Source organism: Notolepis coatsorum (assembly GCF_963971535.1).
Source record: "Notolepis coatsorum genome assembly, chromosome: 15".
NCBI classification, from domain to species: Eukaryota; Metazoa; Chordata; class Actinopteri; order Aulopiformes; family Paralepididae; genus Notolepis; species Notolepis coatsorum.
In genome coordinates this window covers 77,298,078-77,316,247 of record NC_140179.1, presented here as the reverse complement: position 1 = coordinate 77,316,247, position 18,170 = coordinate 77,298,078, and the positions used below count along the sequence as shown (strand labels likewise).

The following is an 18,170-nucleotide window of genomic DNA, read 5'->3' as shown; positions in this document are numbered from 1 at the left end:
ATTATATTGTTTATATAGGCTACCCAATACTGACATCAAAATAGATTGTAGTATGCCTCTAGAAATCATATGCAGCAGGTAGAAAATTGACGGGAGATCCATCGCGATTTGGAATAAAATTGAGGAGAACTTTAATCCCTGGGGTATTAATCAAACAACACGGGAAAAGGCAGTCATATTCCAGCACGGTCTTTATTAGCCAACAACAAAATAGATGCATCTAAAAATCATATAGCCAATCGAACACAACTAATAAAGGCATTCATATTCCAGCACGGTTATAATGACACACAACCAACGCCAAACAGTGGTCAACGAACGGTCTTTATTAGTATTTTGAGCTGTCCAGGCAGAATTGCAGCAATGGTCTTAGGGAGCCGTTGATATCTGACATCACCGTTTACGAGTCCGCCTTTTATTTATCCCACAATACGCGATAGTGTCTTCTTGGTTCGACAGCAGTGAATTCTCCGTGGAGTTTCTCAGGGTTCCGCTCGGGTCCGTCCATTATTTCACATCCCATGGGGGGTGTTTCCTCATTTTCATGACCATATATGGATAATCATGCACGAGCATTGACGGTAGAACAAAGTGGTATTCATCAACACGGAGGACCATAGAGCCTGCGTACGCACGTGTGATGAATGCCGACTTCCCTGTGCGTACGCTAGTTCTACATTCCGTGCTTACGTGTGGAAGTAGGTCAAGTTCTACGTCCACATTGATGCATGAGGGCCCAGGTAAGGACTCTACATATAAAATCTTGCATTTTTACCGTTGGCTGCGGTGGGGGGGGGGGGGGGGGGGGGGGGGGGGTTTCGCGCTTTCCTGTTTTATTTTTTATAAACCCTGACCGAAAGTTTTGTCGTTGTTTTTGATAACTTGTGCCGTCCGGTTCTATGCTTTTGAGCTGACCTCGTTTCCAGAGACACACACCGCGGCGCAACATACGTTTGGGAGTGGAGAGAGAGAGACCACGGCTCAAACTACCTGTGTTGTATTAAAGTAATTGATTGATGTTTAACTTGTACCTGTGTCCAGTCCTTTCGACTAGCAAACATTGTCTGTATTTAACGTTACCTCAGGATACCACTGTCTATTGTATTTAGTTGGTTAGCTATTTAGCTAATGTTGATAGCATTGGATAGCATCAACGCTAGCTGGCTACAGCTCAACACCAGCCATCGGAATACTATTTACTAGGGGGTGCACCGATGTATCGGTCGGGTATCGGTATCGGCCGATAAGTGCCTTGTTGACTGCAATCGGCCTATCGGCCGATAAGCTCGAATGTGCCGATGGCAGTAGCCGATAAATATCCATCAATTTGTGTAGCGTCAAGACAAAAAAAAGTTCACTCGCGACCTGCACAACGCCGTCCCCAGTCCCCCCCACACACACAAGCTACTGCATCAAAGTTACTACTTATGATTAACAAGGCATTCGTTTTGTGGCATTAACGTTATATAGTTAGTGTTACACGTTCAATAACATCAGCATATTATTTACCCGAACGTAGCAAGCGTTCATACTAGCTCAGTTCCTTCCGTTGCTCACAGAGCCCTGAGTTTTACCCATTCTGCAATCTGTTAATAATGTTTTCAATCAGACACATGTATAGAAAGGCTTTGTTTTATTATAACATTAGTTGCAGTAAAATCATTATGCCTCATTTAAGTCATCCTGCGGAGCTAAAAGCTAAACGTCGGCCGCGCCGTGTTGTTGTTCTAGAAAACCTCTCGTCAAAATCAATGGCGGACAAAAGCAGAAGTAAAAAATGTATACGCGCTTGCCGATTGGTGGTAACAGCAGAGGCGGGTGCAAGCGGTGTGTGACGTAATTGGCAGAATCGACTGTCAATCAAAATGTCATTGGTTGAGACAATAGTATCTAGCTGCAGCCCAGCAGGTAGACCATGCTGGGAGAACTAGTATCTAGCTGCAGCCCTGCAGAACATACTGGGAGAGAGATAGTGCTATTTCTTGATGTTTCCTTTTTTTAAGTAAGTAAAGAGGCCTATGTTCATATTGGTGAGCACAATTTGTAAGACAAATATACAGTAGTTTCATAAAAAAAAAAAATTACAAAAAAAAAGATTACAAAAGAAATAAATATTTAAAAAAAAATTTTTTGCCACATGTATCGGTATCGGCCTATTGTGTTAGTTGAACAATCGGTATCGGTGGCAAATTTTCATATCGGTGCATCCCTACTATTTACTAAATTATGGAGGCTTTTTAATTGTCAAGGTAAGAGAGGATTTGTGATGATCAACTGAAGGGGTATGCTATGGAACAATGTGCTTGGCTACTACTTGGGTTTTCAGAAAAAGGCCAGCTATGTGACGCTAATCTCTAGCTAGTATCGTGTATTGCATCACACACAGTTGCATCATCCCGATCAAGCTCAATAGCTTCTGTAACACGAACGCAACCACTCTGATGCCATTGTTGTTTAATAATAACTCCCGGTGTTTAACAAACACTTCTAGCCAGGACATATCTGGACATATAAGACATACTGACCTTCTAAGCTTTTTTTGGCAATCGAAGCTTTTTTTTTTCATATGTTGTGGGACTTGTACAGCACGTTGGTAAACTTTGTTGTTTTTAAATGTGCTCTATAAATAAAGTGGATTGGATTAATTAATTAAGTAGCCCCTTTCGTGACTGACGCAGCCAACAAGGTTTCACTCGGCTGCCCTGCCTGGGTGCAGTGGGGCTGCTCTCACAGCCAACGACATGACATTACATAATTATGTTGCAACCTTTGTCTATCAAGCAAACAATTATATAAATATTTATATGTAGTTGATAGAGACAAAGGCAGAATTCGACTTAATTAAGCACGTTTTATTAAGACATATTTTTATATGGGTCGGGACACTTTAAAAAAGCAGCACAATGAACACATCTGTCCGACATAGTCTTAAATAACAAACGACATTGCTTCGCTTCTTCGTCGACATGTCTGCTGCACGTGTCCTTGTTGTTTTCAACACAGATAATCTCCACGTGCTTGTTGTAGAGAGGTGGAGTCGAGGCGCCGCTTACTTTCGTTTCATTGGAATGGAGGCGGGAAGGCGCCGCTTTCGTTTCATTGGAATGGAGGCACAAGATTTTGGAGGCAAAAAAATACAAATAAATTGTTAAAAAAAACGTAATATATATATTTAAAAAAAAAATATTTAAACTTCGATGTTCGAAGCTTGTGCCATCGAACGAAGCTTCGAAGTATTTAAGACAACCCTATGTATCATGTTTTTTTTTTTTTTTTTTGCTGGGTTTGCATGCGGATTAACACTTTGGCTGCCAGGAAACGTGTTTACACGTCATTGCCGGCCATACTCAAGTTGCCGGAGGACGCTTTACAGCGTCCTTATATCAATATTTCAAAAATCTGCGATCGGATTCATATGTCCCCTCCGCTGGCCTGAGATCCACCAGGAGGACCCACTGAGCTCTCTGGCGGTTCAGGAGCGCCATCTGGTGGCCGATCGGCGCAATCGCTTAACAGGAAGCGGCATAGAGGTTGTGCTGGACGTCCGTATTACTTCCGGGCACTCGCTATAGGTCCCGGCATTCTAGCTCGTCACAATACACAGTGATCGATTGCCAATAACTCGATAAACAACATGATTTGGACGTATATACCATTATACAAGCTGGAGATGGACCGGGTAAATCTACATCCCATAATGATACAATTTCTACTCTACGATGATCGCCCAACGGCGCGCAGAGACTGGGGTGAGTTTTAGCGTGTAACGTTACCGTCTTCGATACTAACTGCTATTATCAACATTTGACCCACATTAGATGATTGGTATAACGCTGCCCACGGAATTATAAACGCCCCCTAGCCCATCCGGTCAACATCAGATGACGTGTAGTAACTTCTAGAAGTACGTCTAGTTGGAATTTTTTATATCGCGCTGATTGCCATAAAACTGTATTGCATCATCAATATAATGCATTTGGGGCTATAGATCACGTTCTGGAGAAAGCTGCAGAAAGAGATGAAAACATACTTATACATTAGACCATACTTTACTATGAATATGTGAATGAAAAAGTTTAACGTTGCTACACAATGAACAATACATATAGGACTTTGAATGGGCCCTAATAATGGCAATGTAGCAATAGAATTTAAAAAGTTATAGCCCTGCAAAGAGGGGGTACTTCTCCATAGACAAATAGAGCTGGCAACCTATGGTATATCATGAATTTAGCCTTAGGCAATCAAAGTGTTTTTTTTTTTTTGATCCACTTTTTCTCCCATTTTTCTGTATTTTTCTCCCATCCCAATTTTCGTATCATCCAATTCAACCCTCCCCTGTCATGAACGCTGTTTCTTGCCTCCCACAAGCCGGCTGCAAAGTCATACATAGCACAAGTCCCCTCCGGTACTTGAGGTAACAGCAGTCGCATCTTTTCACCTGCGCAGCTCGATCTCTCAGTGTCGAGGAGTAACGCGTGGGAGGCTCACGCTGCCCCCGACACTTCCTGATTCTACTGCGCAGGCGCACCAACCGACTTGTAGGAGTCGCTTGTTCACAACGTTCGATCCCCACCCTTCAGTTTTCCCTCCCCGTAATACGGCCAATGTGTATTACTGCGGACGACCAGCTAAACTGAAAACAATGTGGAGAGCTGGATTCGAACACGCGAATCCTAGCGTCTCCACACTGGTGGCGAGTGCCTTGCCCACTACACCACCTAGCCGCCCATAGGCAATCAAAGTGTTAAGGGAGATGTCAATCTGTTGTCGACGGTGGTAGTACAGGCGCAGTACATCTAGCTGTAAAAGCCTGATCAAGCTCAATAGCTTCTGTAACACGAACGCAACTACTCTGTACATGCCATTGTTGTTGTGATGTTTTGGCTGAGTTTGCACACGCGGGTTAACACTTTCCGTGCCAGCCATGCCAGTCTTATATACCCCGTTGTGTGCCACCGCTCTATTCAATGACAGAGTGCTCACATTTGTGAACGCATAAACTATATCTTAAATTATGGCTATGTGTCTAATACGACCGTCGCTTATCAATGACTTGTTTGCAGTCAACATTGTCGAAACGGATAGTTTTTTAATCGGTTCATTTCCGTTTTATACCATTTTGAAAAACGCTCGTTTTGTGAAACTTTAAGAAGAAAAAAAAATATTCTGCAGGAATCGCGCTTTACTGTAATACACAAAACACGTCATTTTTCAGCCTATTTATGAATCGTTTTCAAATAAATGCTAGATTATCGATAGTATATGTGTACTTATGCACGCTATAGAAGCGGGCTGAAAAACCCATTATCTTATTTCCTGATTAGCTACACACACTCACAGCCACACACACACATATGGGACACGTTGATATATAGGTGAAAACAGCTCTGATTATCCCAATACTGGTAAAATAGATTCCTTACCTCAGATCAGATGTTCTCCAAAAAGATTATTCCAATTCCTGATCGCTATTCCAAATAAGACATATTCCACACTGTTCTGACTGGGATGGTCTCCGGTTACTTGCCTGACAAGTCAAATGTGGAATCTGGACAATTTTTTTCCCCATGCGTTTTATTCAATCCAATCCAATGGGGTGCAGTACCATCCGGAGAGACGATAGGGGGTGGTATTTTCCCTGTTCGAGCTCAGACAGATCCCCACTGGTAACGTGAGGCTATATTGATGAAAAATGAATGGAAATCAATTATAAAAAAAATAACGATTAAAAACGAGATTTCTCGTCGGCAGGCACTCAACGGTTGGCATGAACTAACGAGAAATCTCGTCGCTGGCACTCAAAGTGAAGAGGGAGAGGTGGGCTATCGTGTCATCGGTTCAGGAGAAGACTCATATCGCTTGTAAAGATGGTGATGCAAGGAGGCCGTCTTCAGAATTGCGGAGTCTGGAAGCTGGTCTCAGAAAGTAGCGTCTTCAGGCTGCCAGAACGCAGTTCCGTGTGGATGAAAGGTACATACGATCAAATACTTTGATTGATACGACCGAAATCGGTTTCGTCTGGACATGGCCTCAATCTGCTACACCTGGAAATGCAGACGCTACCCCTGTGGCTTCTCGCCATAGAAACCTGGCCATCTACGACGGGGGATGCATCCATGGACAGCCAGAAATCTTACTCATCGGAGATTCCATCACCAGGTTTTTGAAAATACCTCATGGCATTACCTATTGTTTTTCCGGTTTAAAGGTTACTGACTTACTAGAGTGTACTCCTGAAATCGTCGACAGATATCCCTCCAAGTTTCAAGTTTCTTTAATAGTTGTCATACAGAAGTACAGAATACTTTCATACAAAATGCTTCTTACTGTTACGCTCCAGAGACTGTGCTAGACAAGATAAGTATCAAATAACATAGTATAGCATGTAAATTACAAGTAGAAAATGAGGTCACAGTGTTCAGTATAGACATATGTACAATGTTCGATGCAGAATAGACGTAACTGAGTTACCATATAATATACAATACTATGCAGTGTACTCGTCGACTAAAGACTCACTTCTTCAACCATTATCTGAAATGATAAAAAAAATAAATAAAAAAATCTAACCCTGACTAACCTGTCATGCACTTGTCCTAATAAACTAACCTACACTGTAACACGCAACACTTTGATGAACATTGTTACTCAGCTGATAGAGTTATACCCTTCTTGCTGTCTTGTCGCACAGAACTTGTAAGTCGCTTTGGATAAAAGCGTCAGCTAAATGACTAAATGTAAATGTAAATGTAATGTCGTATACAATACTATATAGTGCAAAGCAGAAATGGCATGAGGTACAATTTACAGTAAGGTGTACGAGTTGTAGTGCAATCCTTTATCAATAAATATAAAGTGTGGGGAGTGGGTGCTACAGTGTGTTTGTTTAAAGTGAGTGTGGATGTGTGTGCTATGTGCGTTTGATGGTTGTTGTGTAGTGTTCATTGTTCGTTGAGCAGCCTGATGGCCTGGGGATAGAAGCTTCTTCTGAGTCTTTCTGTGCTCGCCTTGAGACTCCGGTATCGCTTGCCTGACCGCAGCAGTTCAAAGAGGCAGTTGTTCGGGTGACTGGAGTCCTTAATGATTCTCTTAGCCTTGCCCCTGCACCGCTTGTTGTAAATGTTCTGGAGGGTGGGGAGCCCCCCTCCAATTGTGCGTTCGGCTGAACGTGTCACTCTTTGTAGTCTGCTTCGGTCTTGTGCAGTGCTATTCCCAAACCAGGAGGTGATGTTGCCAGTCAGGATGCTCTCTATTGTACATGAGTAGAAGTTCTTAAGGATCTTCTGACTGACTTGGAACTTCCTTAGGCGCCTGAGGAAGTAGAGGCGTTGTCGTGCCTTCTTCACAACACTGTCAGTGTGTGTGGTCCATGTGGTCCTCCACCCACACCGTCATCATTCATATCGGAGCAAATGGCGTAATGGCTAGAGTAGACAATCCGCTAAACTCCAATCTGACTTTGAATCACTCATTCTCACTGTTGAGAGTCTGGGCAAAATATGTATTGTGTATTCCATCCATAGGTCGTGGATCTGAACGATTTAGCCGTCTGTTCTGGTTGCACCAGTGGCTACATACCTATTGTACTGCTACAGAACTTGGTTATATAAATAACTTTGATCTGCTCTGGTCCAGGAAAGACCATTACAGACCCGATGGCATCCATCCAAATATATTAGGGGTAAATGTGCTAATATATAACGTCATGCAATGTGTAGCATCACTGGCCTGACAACTAGTCCTATCTGGCTCCGTAGACCATCTACAGAAGCAGCCTAAGCTACAAAGAAACACGTTGAGTGTCATCCCGGTTCTGACCACCAGAAGACCAATCAATCACAATTACTCTTTATCACGTCCCATATGTAAATCGAACCTCATCAATGTCAGTGTTCAACCACAGACTGTCTCACGCCCCACTACAGAACCCGTACAGCTAAAACTAGCACTGTTCAACGTTAGAGCGCTGAAACAAAAATAATTTCTGATAAATGAACTCATAGTAAAACAAATTCAGTGATGCTACAGATTACTTGTAAAAATAATCTGATTACTCCTTTAAAAAGTAATCTAGTTACTTTACTGATTACTTGATTATCAAAGTGTAACTAGGTTACGAAGTCGTCGTCGCCCCCCCTGCTGTTGCCACAACATAAAAATGACAACAGTTTTCATCATCACCATCATCTCCACATCTCTTTGTGTGCAGTGATATTGATCTGTGAAAATTTTCATCATTTGAATACCTTGCTATTGTATTGAAAACAGAACTGCCAGTAGTGTGTGTGACACTATCCCACTTAGATCCTATCCGCGCTTAGCAAGCGCCCCGACCGAACTGTAGGAGTCGCTGTTTACAACGACCCGGACCCACCCCGCCAGCTTCTCCCACCCTCTAATACTGCCAATTGTATTAGTGTGAACGGCCAGCCAAGCTGATGACAACCCCGGAGCTGTGAGCTGGATTCGAACAGGCGAATCCAGCCGCTCCGGGGTTGGTGATGAACGCAATCTCCGTTACGCCACCTGACCGCCTCTGATCGAATCATTCTTAATGGAGATCTAAACATTCATATCAACAAAAGGATGACCCCAGGGGTTGCGCGTTTCTGAACCTACTGGACAGTTTTGGACTGATGCAACATGTTCACGAGGCCACCCACCAACATGGCAACACCCTGGACGCGTCTATACTTTCGACAACAAATTTGTGTTTCCGCGTTCGAGTTTTGCGCTCTGATTGGCCAGGTCATGTGACATGTGCGCCAATCGTGGGGCGGCAAGTTCTGCGCCTATTTCGGGGTTGAACAGCCTGCAAACTACTTAACGCCTAGTTTATCACTGGTTAAGCTTAGGCAACTCTTTCACAGTTGGTTATGGTTAGAGTTTGGAATCAGGGCAGGCGTTCTATCGCCATGCTCTAAGACAAACTCTAACCTTAACCAACTTCGAAAGAGTGCCTAAGCTTAACCATCCAAAAACTTGCGGCCCCACGATTGGGCGTACATGTCACATGACCTGGCCAATCAGAGACGCGGAAACACGACTTTGTTGTCGAAAGTATTCAGGCACCCTGGACCTACTAATAACAACAGGGCTAAACATTGAGAATGTATCAGTACAACAAATTCCAATTTCTGACCATTATTGTGTGTTCTATGGTACAAGTCTAATCTTACATAGGACCAGAAGCGAATTCCTAGTTCACAGAAGGCTTCTGGACGCTAGCGCTGAAGCAAAATTCTCTAGTATGATGAAATCGTATGACCAATGCAGTGAATCCTCCTTAAATCAGATAGTGCAAAACGTCCACAGCATCTTGTCAACAGTGTTAGATACTGTCGCCCCTCTGAAGGTTAAGAAGGTAAAAACTGATAGAATCTCTCCATGGCTAAATAACACCAATGTTAAAGATAACAAGAGAAATGTAGGATAGCTGAGCGAAAATGGAGGAAATTCAAACTCACAGCTCACTGTAATTTATACAAAGACGCCATGGGCGCATACAATAAGGCAATACAACTTGCGAGAAAGGATTATTTTTCCAAAATGATCAACTCCAGGGTACTTTTCTCCACCATCGACCGGCTGATTAACATGCCACCCCCCCATATACCCCAGCAGTCAGCCACAAAGTGTGAAGAGCTCGCAGTTTTCTTTGATAAGATATCTTTGATTAGAGCAAGCATTGTCTCTGATATAGATCTGGCCGAGAGTGGCAACCCACCTGAGATAACTATGGGGGAATTCACATGTATTACATTACCTGACCTCTGTAAGATTGTCTCTGAGTGTAATTCCGCCACTTCCTGCCTTGATCCTATACCAACAGCGTTCTCAAGCGGGTGTTCGATAGTATCAAATCATGTCCTTGAAATCATAAATATGTCGCTTCAAACAGGCACTTTTCCAGATGCATTCAAAACGGCTGTAGTAAAACCACTACTAAAGAAAAACTTAGATGTAAACGAACTAAAAAACTATAGGCCAATATCGAACCTTCCATTCCAACCTTCCTCCTCAAAGATAATAACATCATGGAGGAATTACAATCAGGCTTCAGAACAAATCACAGCACTGAAACTGCCCTTACTAAAATAGTTAGCGACCTCAGGCTAAACTCCGATGCTGGCAAAGTCAAACATGACAGCAACTTTGGAGTTGCACAAGGAAGCTGCTTTGGTCCATTACTCTTCTCGCTATATATGCTAATGCCCCTCGGGGACATCATTAGAGACCACAATGTATGCTTCCATAGTTATGCTGATGATACACAACTATATATCTCCGCAGAACCAAATAACACTACAGCCATACAGTCCATTACAAACTGTGTTTTAGCAATAAATAAGTGGATGAACAATAACTTCCTAAAATTAAACGAAAGCAAGACCAAAATCCTATTGATAGGCCCAAAAGCGAAAAGGGAAGTGCTGTGTGGAAACCTGGGGAGTCTGTCATCCTATGTAAAGACTGAGGTTACAAGCCTAGGTGTCATCTTGGACTCAGACCTGACCTTTAAGTCCCATATTAATAAGGCCATGAAAACATCATTCTTTCACCTAAGAAACATAGCGAAAGTAAGACCATTCGTAAATAAAAAGGATGCCGAGACACTGATTCATGCTTTTATCTCAAGCCGGCTTGACTATTGTAATGCACTGTTCACTGGTCTTCCCAAAGCAACCATTGGGAAGCTTCAACTTATCCAAAACTCTGCAGCTCGATTACTAACTCGTACAAAGAGAAGAGAACATATCACTCCAGTCCTAGCCACTCTGCACTGGCTGCCAATAACTCATAGAATTGATTTTAAGGTCATTTTCCTGACATATAAAGCTCTGAATGAGCAAGGCCCAAAATACATAGCAAATTCCCTAGTTAGTTATCTGCCCTCAAGAACGCTACGGTCATCCACTACAGGTTTATTAGACACACCCAGAAACCAAAAGAGGATCGGAAGTACGGCATTTGCCAACTATGCCCCAAAACTATGGAACAAACTACCAACACACATCAGGAACGCCAGCTCCATACACATTTTTAAAGGAAAATTTTAAACGTACCTATACAGTCTAGCTTACAAATAGTGTACCATGCCTTAGGGAAAGCGAGTATCTTATTGAAATGTTTTTATTATTATGTGTTTTTTATTTTATGTATTGATCTTTTACTGAAATGTTATTTTACTGTGCTTTGCCTATTGCGGTACTTTTATTACTGTTGTCTTATTAATGTGATGCTTTACATATGTGTATGTTTGTGTACAGCACTTTGAGCTGCATGACATGTATGTATGGTGCTTTATAAATAAATCTTTACGTACTTACTTACTCGCGTTTTTCTGTAGTAGTTTCAATATCCAAAATAATAATATCCCCAAAAATTGGTATAAGTATTATGTAGTACAGGTCCAAATTTCATAAAAATCTGTTCAGAAATGGGTGATTTAGAGAGATTTTGGTAAACTGTACAAAAAAGAAAGTTATCCAGTAATTGACGGCAATGCATTCCGTGTGTTTTTCCTTTCCTGTTTTTGCTTGTAGATTTTCACCTTGATCCCTGATTCTCACAACCCCACGTGGGGTATCATTGGAAAGCTACACTCATTGGCTACAACCCTTTCCAATAATTCTCACAATTGGTGAATGATTGACAGTTCCAAAGCCTGTGGAATCGGGGGTGGTAATCTGAGGCTTGCATGTACAAAGTCGCACGCCTGACATATCGGCATGTAACTCAAGAACCGCTGAACGGATTTGGTCGGGTGAGGTGGCATTCGAACGGCAACAAATAGTCCTACAGTACATGCTTTGAGACCATTTGTTTGGTGCTTTAACCATCCTGTACAAATCTCCTTTAGATTTAGGGAGTGGTCAAAGGGTTGGGACTTGAGGTACCATACACAACTGAGTTGTTCCTGTTTGGTTTATTGTTGAGTAATTAGAAATGATTTGCTTTTTTAATTTAAATAGTTTGCTGGTAACGGCACTGGCTGTTCTGTTGTCTGCTTTAGCAGATGACCATGACTAATTTAGAATTGAATGATTAATTGTTCAGTTTTTAGCATTTTTGGCCTATTTCTTTTTGGCATTAGCTTTAAATGACTGATGATGATTTAAAAAAAGATAAAATGCTTTCCATGAATTTGTAGGTCAGCTGCATGTGCTCATCTACTTTAGTCTCCTAGATGACAACCATTGTTAAGTCAGTCAGGTTGTGTTTGCTCTGCACATTCAGCAACAGGGGGACCCTGATGTAAACAAGATGAAAGTCTTTCTCTGGTCTGCATCCCCTTAACAATTGTATGTATTGAGCTGTACTGTACTGTACCCATTCTGCAATCTGTTAATAAAGTTTTCAAACAATCAATCTATCAACACTGAACAGTTTATTGATTTCAGGACACTTCAATGGTTATAATCGCTAAAAGAACGTGTAGGCAGAAATATGTTGAAATGTTAGGTAGATGAGATAATTAAGGCAAAAGAAAACATGACTGTTTTGTACTCGGGATGTCCTGGGAGGTACATCTCTGAAAGAGGGTCAATGCACTGTTTGATCATCCATTTAGCGTATTTCCTTTCAACAAAGGTTCTATTATGGCAACTTATACAGAAAAGTAGAAATTTTGCACACTATGTACTTATAAGATTCTTAGATACTGGATATGGAAGATGTTTTTTAGCATTCTGTGAATTGCCTATTTGGTTACAGAAAGACGCTAGGTGCTTTTGATCGGACAATAATATTTCTACATATCAGATGAAGAATAACATTAATTATAGCAGCCATTTAATTTAGTCAGTAGCATGAAGTTAGGTTAACAAGGGACATGCTGGAGAATGTAGCACTACTGTAGTTGAATGATGTACTGTTTCTGTTCAGAGTGGGTATTTTGGGGTATTTGTTTACTTTAGCTTTTTTTTTTTATGAAAGTAAGCTGTATTTGGTCAAAGTGTTATTTCCAAGATGAAAATGGATATCTTGTCATTCTTGTACTCTATTCAACGTTATGTTAGCCTAATTGTAGCATACTTGACACTAATTATGCTCATCTCTGTTTTTGAATTGTATAATGCTGTTTAATACTAGTAATTCATGCAATTGTCATGTTTTATTTTAATTATTTATGTGTGATTAATGCAAGATACAAGATTCCTTTATTGCCACACAACCAGGTTGGTGGTATTCTTGATCGGTACAGAGTGTAATAGCTCTACAATACATGAAACTGAAACATAGATACAAATGGATACATAATACAGCACAACATGACACAATAAATACAGCACAGCACAACATAAACACGGAAGAATCTAGTTATCAGGTCAGCGGTGCGTTCCTGTTGCACGCACGCTAATGACGCCACGCGCTCCCGCGCATGAGCATAAATGTCCCCTCGCTTGAGCACAGACTAAAGACAGTGCCTAATTGCCTCTACGAATGGAATGTAACGCATATCATTCACAAGTTAGGTGTGAATGTATCTGAGAACGTATTTAACACACCTGACGACCGGCGCTATTGATATGCAAAGTAGCCCAGGTGGGTACTTATAGCGAGTTGGCGAGTGCATCGCATTCCTGTGTGCACGCACATGCCGTGCATGTGCGTGCACGCGCTTCTGCTAAAATCTTTGGCTGCACAGAGTGCAGCCTCGTCCCATGAAGAACGCATCCCTGGTCAGGAGCTTGGTTAGTGTAGGGGGGGGGGGGGGGGGCAAGGGAGTTCAGGGTCCGAATGGCGGTTGGGAAGAAGCTGTCTTTGAAGCGGGTGGTTTTTGAAAAGATGGACTTGACGCGCCTACCTGAGGGCAGGGGCTGAAACAGGGGGTGTGCTGGGTGTGAGGGGTCCTTAGCAATTTTTCTGGAGCGGGTGGTTGTGCGGGAGTTGAAGATGGAGTCCAGTGAGGGAAGGTCACATCCTATGATTTTGGAGGCCTTGTTGAAGATACGCTGATGTTTTTTTTTTTTTTTTTTACTTTTTCTCCCCATTTTCTATTTTTCTCCGATCCCAATTTTTTGTTTTATCCAATTCTTCCCTCCCCTGTCTCGAACGTTGCTAGACCATGCCTCCCACTGGTCGGCTGCAATGTGGACGAAGCCTTGCATCACGTGTCCCCTCCGGTACACGAGGAGGCAGCCGTCGCATCTTTTCACCTGTACAGGGCGATCTCTCAGTGGCGACGAGTAACTCACGCTGCCCCCGATACTTCCTGATTCTGCTGTACAGGCGCACCAACCGACCTGTAGGAGTCACTGTCCACAATGTCCGATCCCCACCCACCGGCTTTCCCACCCCCTAATACTGCCAATTGTATTAGTATGAACGACCAGCCAAGCCGGAAGCAATGCCGAGAGCTGGGCTCGAACCCAGCATCTCCTGCGTTAGTGGCGAGCGCCTTGCCCACTGCGCCACCTATACGCTGACGTTTTTTAATGGAGAGTTTTTGTGCAGAACCGTACCAGACTGTGATTGATTAATTACCTCTAGAGGGCCTAGAATTTGAGGGTTAACCTACACTTGAAAATATTTTATTTACATAATTACAATCCAGTTTATTTCTACAATTTAACAACTACTATTTTAGCCCTCAGTTTAGATTCTGGTGAGGTTTAGATAGATGCAGTCTATTCTTCTTTTCACGATTCGGGAAAATGTTCATACAAACGTCATTGAACTTTATTCACATCCTAAATTCAATTCAGTTTTTTGTTCATGGCTTTGGTTTTCTTGGGATGCACTTTATTGAAATGTGCCTTTATTGTTCAAATAAAAGGTCAGTTAGTCTTTTGTGAAAGGCTTCTCAGTTACAGTGGGTGACAATATTGTCACAAGGAAAGATGAAATTACATACAGGTTTAGGGCTGCAACTAACTATTATTTTGGTAGTCGACTAATCTGTCGATAATTTTTTCTATTAGTCGACTAATCTAACGATTATTTCTGTCACACCCTCCATCTCTGCTTCCTGTGGGCGCGGCTCCTTTTCCGGGCTCTTAGCAGACTTCTTAGCTTAACTTAACAGACCGACAGTAAGTTTGGGGGAACTAATGGGATAACTGGGGTTGCAACAAAAGTGCAACTATGGCTAAAAACACAATGAAATAAAATAATAATAATAATAATAAATAATATATCCTTCTTAGCAGACTTCTTAGCTTAACATCCCAGGGAACTAATGGGATAACTGGGGATGTTGTTTGCTCCTGACAAGAGTCTCAAAGTCTGGGGTGATGGTAGACAAAGCAACTCTGAGGTCATGCTCAATGTCCAATCTGTTCCTCTGCTTTGTCTTCAGCTGGACCAGAGCTGAGAAGCCACTTTCACAAAGATAGGTAGTGAAAAAAAAAATATTATAATAAAAAAAAAAAAACTCATTACAGCATTTTAAAACTCATCGACGCAAAAAGTCTGCATCGACAAGTTTTTATGATCGACGTCGTCGATTATGTCGACTAATCGTTGCAGCCCTACCTAGGTTCCATCCTAGAGGCAAATCTTTCCTGTGACAAAATGGCATCCAATGTAATAAAAGAAGTCAACCAACAAACTAGATTCTTGTACCGGATCTCCTCTCTGGTAAACAAGAATACCCTGAAGACTCTGGCAGGAGCACTCATTCAAGGGTACTACGACTATGTGTAACGGAGGTACCGCAGTATATCCACAGTCACGGGTACAAGTAGTGACGTGGCTGTGGATGGTAAGCGGTACTGCAAGTAAACTCACTCCCCAGAGGCATCCAGACCCGGAAGCAAGCAGTGAATTCACTTCTTGCTTAGTGGTCTGTGATGCTGCCCGCGACGCCGGCGTCCGGGGTTCAACTCCCACTCAGGGCGATCCCTTAACAGGGGTCGAATCGACTAAACACAACGCAGACAAGATCAGACAGGCTACATGTGGTGCCGTGACCCGGATGCCCTGGGTGGTGTGAGTTTAGTGGGGTGAGTGTAACGGAGGTACCGCAGTATATCCACAGTCACGGGTACAAGTAGTGACGTGGCTGTGGATGGTAAGCGGTACTGCAAGTAAACTCACTCCCCAGAGGCATCCAGACCCGGAAGCAAGCAGTGAATTCACTTCTTGCTTAGTGGTCTGTGATGCCGCCCGCGACGCCGGCGTCCGGGGTTCAACTCCCACTCAGGGCGATCCCTTAACAGGGGTCGAATCGACTTTAAACACAACGCAGACAAGATCACACCGGCTGCATGTGGTGCCGTTAGACCCGGATGCCCTGGGTGGTGTGAGTTTAGTGGGGTGAGTGTAACGGAGGTACCGCAGTATATCCACAGTCACGGGTACAAGTAGTGACGTGGCTGTGGATGGTAAGCGGTACTGCAAGTAAAACTCACTCCCCAGAGGCATCCAGACCCGGAAGCAAGTAGTGAATTCACTTCTTGCTTAGTGGTCTGTGATGCCGCCCGCGACGCCGGCGTCCGGGGTTCAACTCCCACTCAGGGCGATCCCTTAACAGGGGTCGAATCGACTTTAAACACAACGCAGACAAGATCACACCGGCTACATATGCTTGCACCTCATGGTACCAAAGCACCTCAAAGGCGCTAAAAACAAGATTACAAACATCACAAAACAAACTGGTCAGACTACTACTTGACCTTACTCCTAGAACCCACCTCACCCCTGCCCACTTTGACTACCTAGAATGGCTTAGAGTAGACGACAGAGTACAGCAACTTGCAATTGGCCTGGTCTACAAGATACACTATACGACTAAGGTACCCATGTACATGTCAAAATACTTCCCAAAGGTCAGTGAATACCACAACCACAACACCAGAGGGAGCTCAACAAATCATGTTAAACCCAGATTCGGCTAAAAAAAGGGACTAAACACGTTTCGCAATTATGCCACATCAATGTGGAACGCCCTACCCAAAGCTGTAAAGGAATGTGAATCCCTACCCACATTCAAAACTGCTCTTAAACTACTGTTTGGGCTTGGTGTGTGTGTGTGCGCGAAGGAAGGGTGTGCTGCATTTACAACATGAGACGGAATGAGAGCAACAGGCATGTGGCACAATAATAATTTTACCTCGATTATCTTGTTTTCATGATTGTGGGAAACCAAAATTGAAAATTTAAACTGGATTAATCACCTAAATCCTAGTTTAAACTGTCTCTCTTTGCTGTGATGAGAAAGTAAAAAGACCGTTGACCGTAATCTAGTGAGAGTTGAGCTTATTTGCTTTTGTTGTTTTATGAAGGCTCTTTTCAACATGTCGCTGATGTCTGTACTGACGTCATGTCTGCTTGTCCTCCTCATCCTCAGTGGACAGCCAGCGGGACTGGACGCCCCACAGGGTAGAGTTGTGTTTGTGGACATGGATGGTAGCCAATCAGCTGCAGATCCCGCTCCACCTCTCGGTCGACGTGACGGGCAGCAGTGTCCATGACGACAAGGACGACGAGGACTCAGACCAAAAACCCTGTAAGAAGAGGAGGACCAAGTGAACCTTTATTAACCCTTTCACTACCACTACCACTAGCGTGGTTCAAGTTCAAGTTCCTTTTATTGTTATGGTTGTGAAAGGGTTAACCCTTTGTCGTGTGTGAAAGTGTTAATGTTCATGTGTACTTCTGTGTACTTTAGTGTCCTGTGTCTTATTCTTCAGGAGCAAATCATTGTTTCACAGGAAAAAGGGTCCGTTGGGCTTGTGTACCAGCTAAGTGATTGTATTTTATTTTTCTACCTAAGTCACTAACTGAATGTTGGATTTGTTGTGTAAAAAGTATATTGCCCTCATTTAATAAAAGATATGAATACCAGCTAAACCACCATGTCTCATAACAATGGCATTTTATTTTACCTCATACTATACGTCTACCCAAATAACTCTGTATGATAACATGTACAATAGTGCTGTATATGCCATTATATTTACATTTAACGGATATATACTTGTATATCCATATCTGTCTGAATATACCTGCATATAACTCATACAACTCTGCATGATAGCATGTACAATAATGCTGTATATACCTTTATATATTTATTTCTACCGTATATATCTATCTATCCACATCTTATACCAGCATATAAACCTTTTTACATATCTGTAGATACTATATCTATATCTGTACATATCCCTTACCTACTCTTACTAGTTACACTGCTGGCCAGTATAGTGTCTTTATAC

General features: G+C 42.5%; 1 protein-coding gene across 1 annotated transcript in view; it reads left to right on the top strand.

Moving 5' to 3' along the window:
* Window positions 1-17,749, top strand: part of LOC311241529 (DEP domain-containing protein 7-like) — a 30,176-nt gene extending 12,427 nt beyond the window's left edge. The window contains exon 5 of the mRNA XM_084330377.1: window positions 17,300-17,749. Within this exon, the coding sequence (XP_084186503.1) occupies window positions 17,300-17,481 (182 nt within the window). The 3' untranslated portion in view covers window positions 17,482-17,749. The remainder of the gene's footprint in view (window positions 1-17,299) is intronic.
* Window positions 17,750-18,170: the final 421 nt, after the last annotated feature.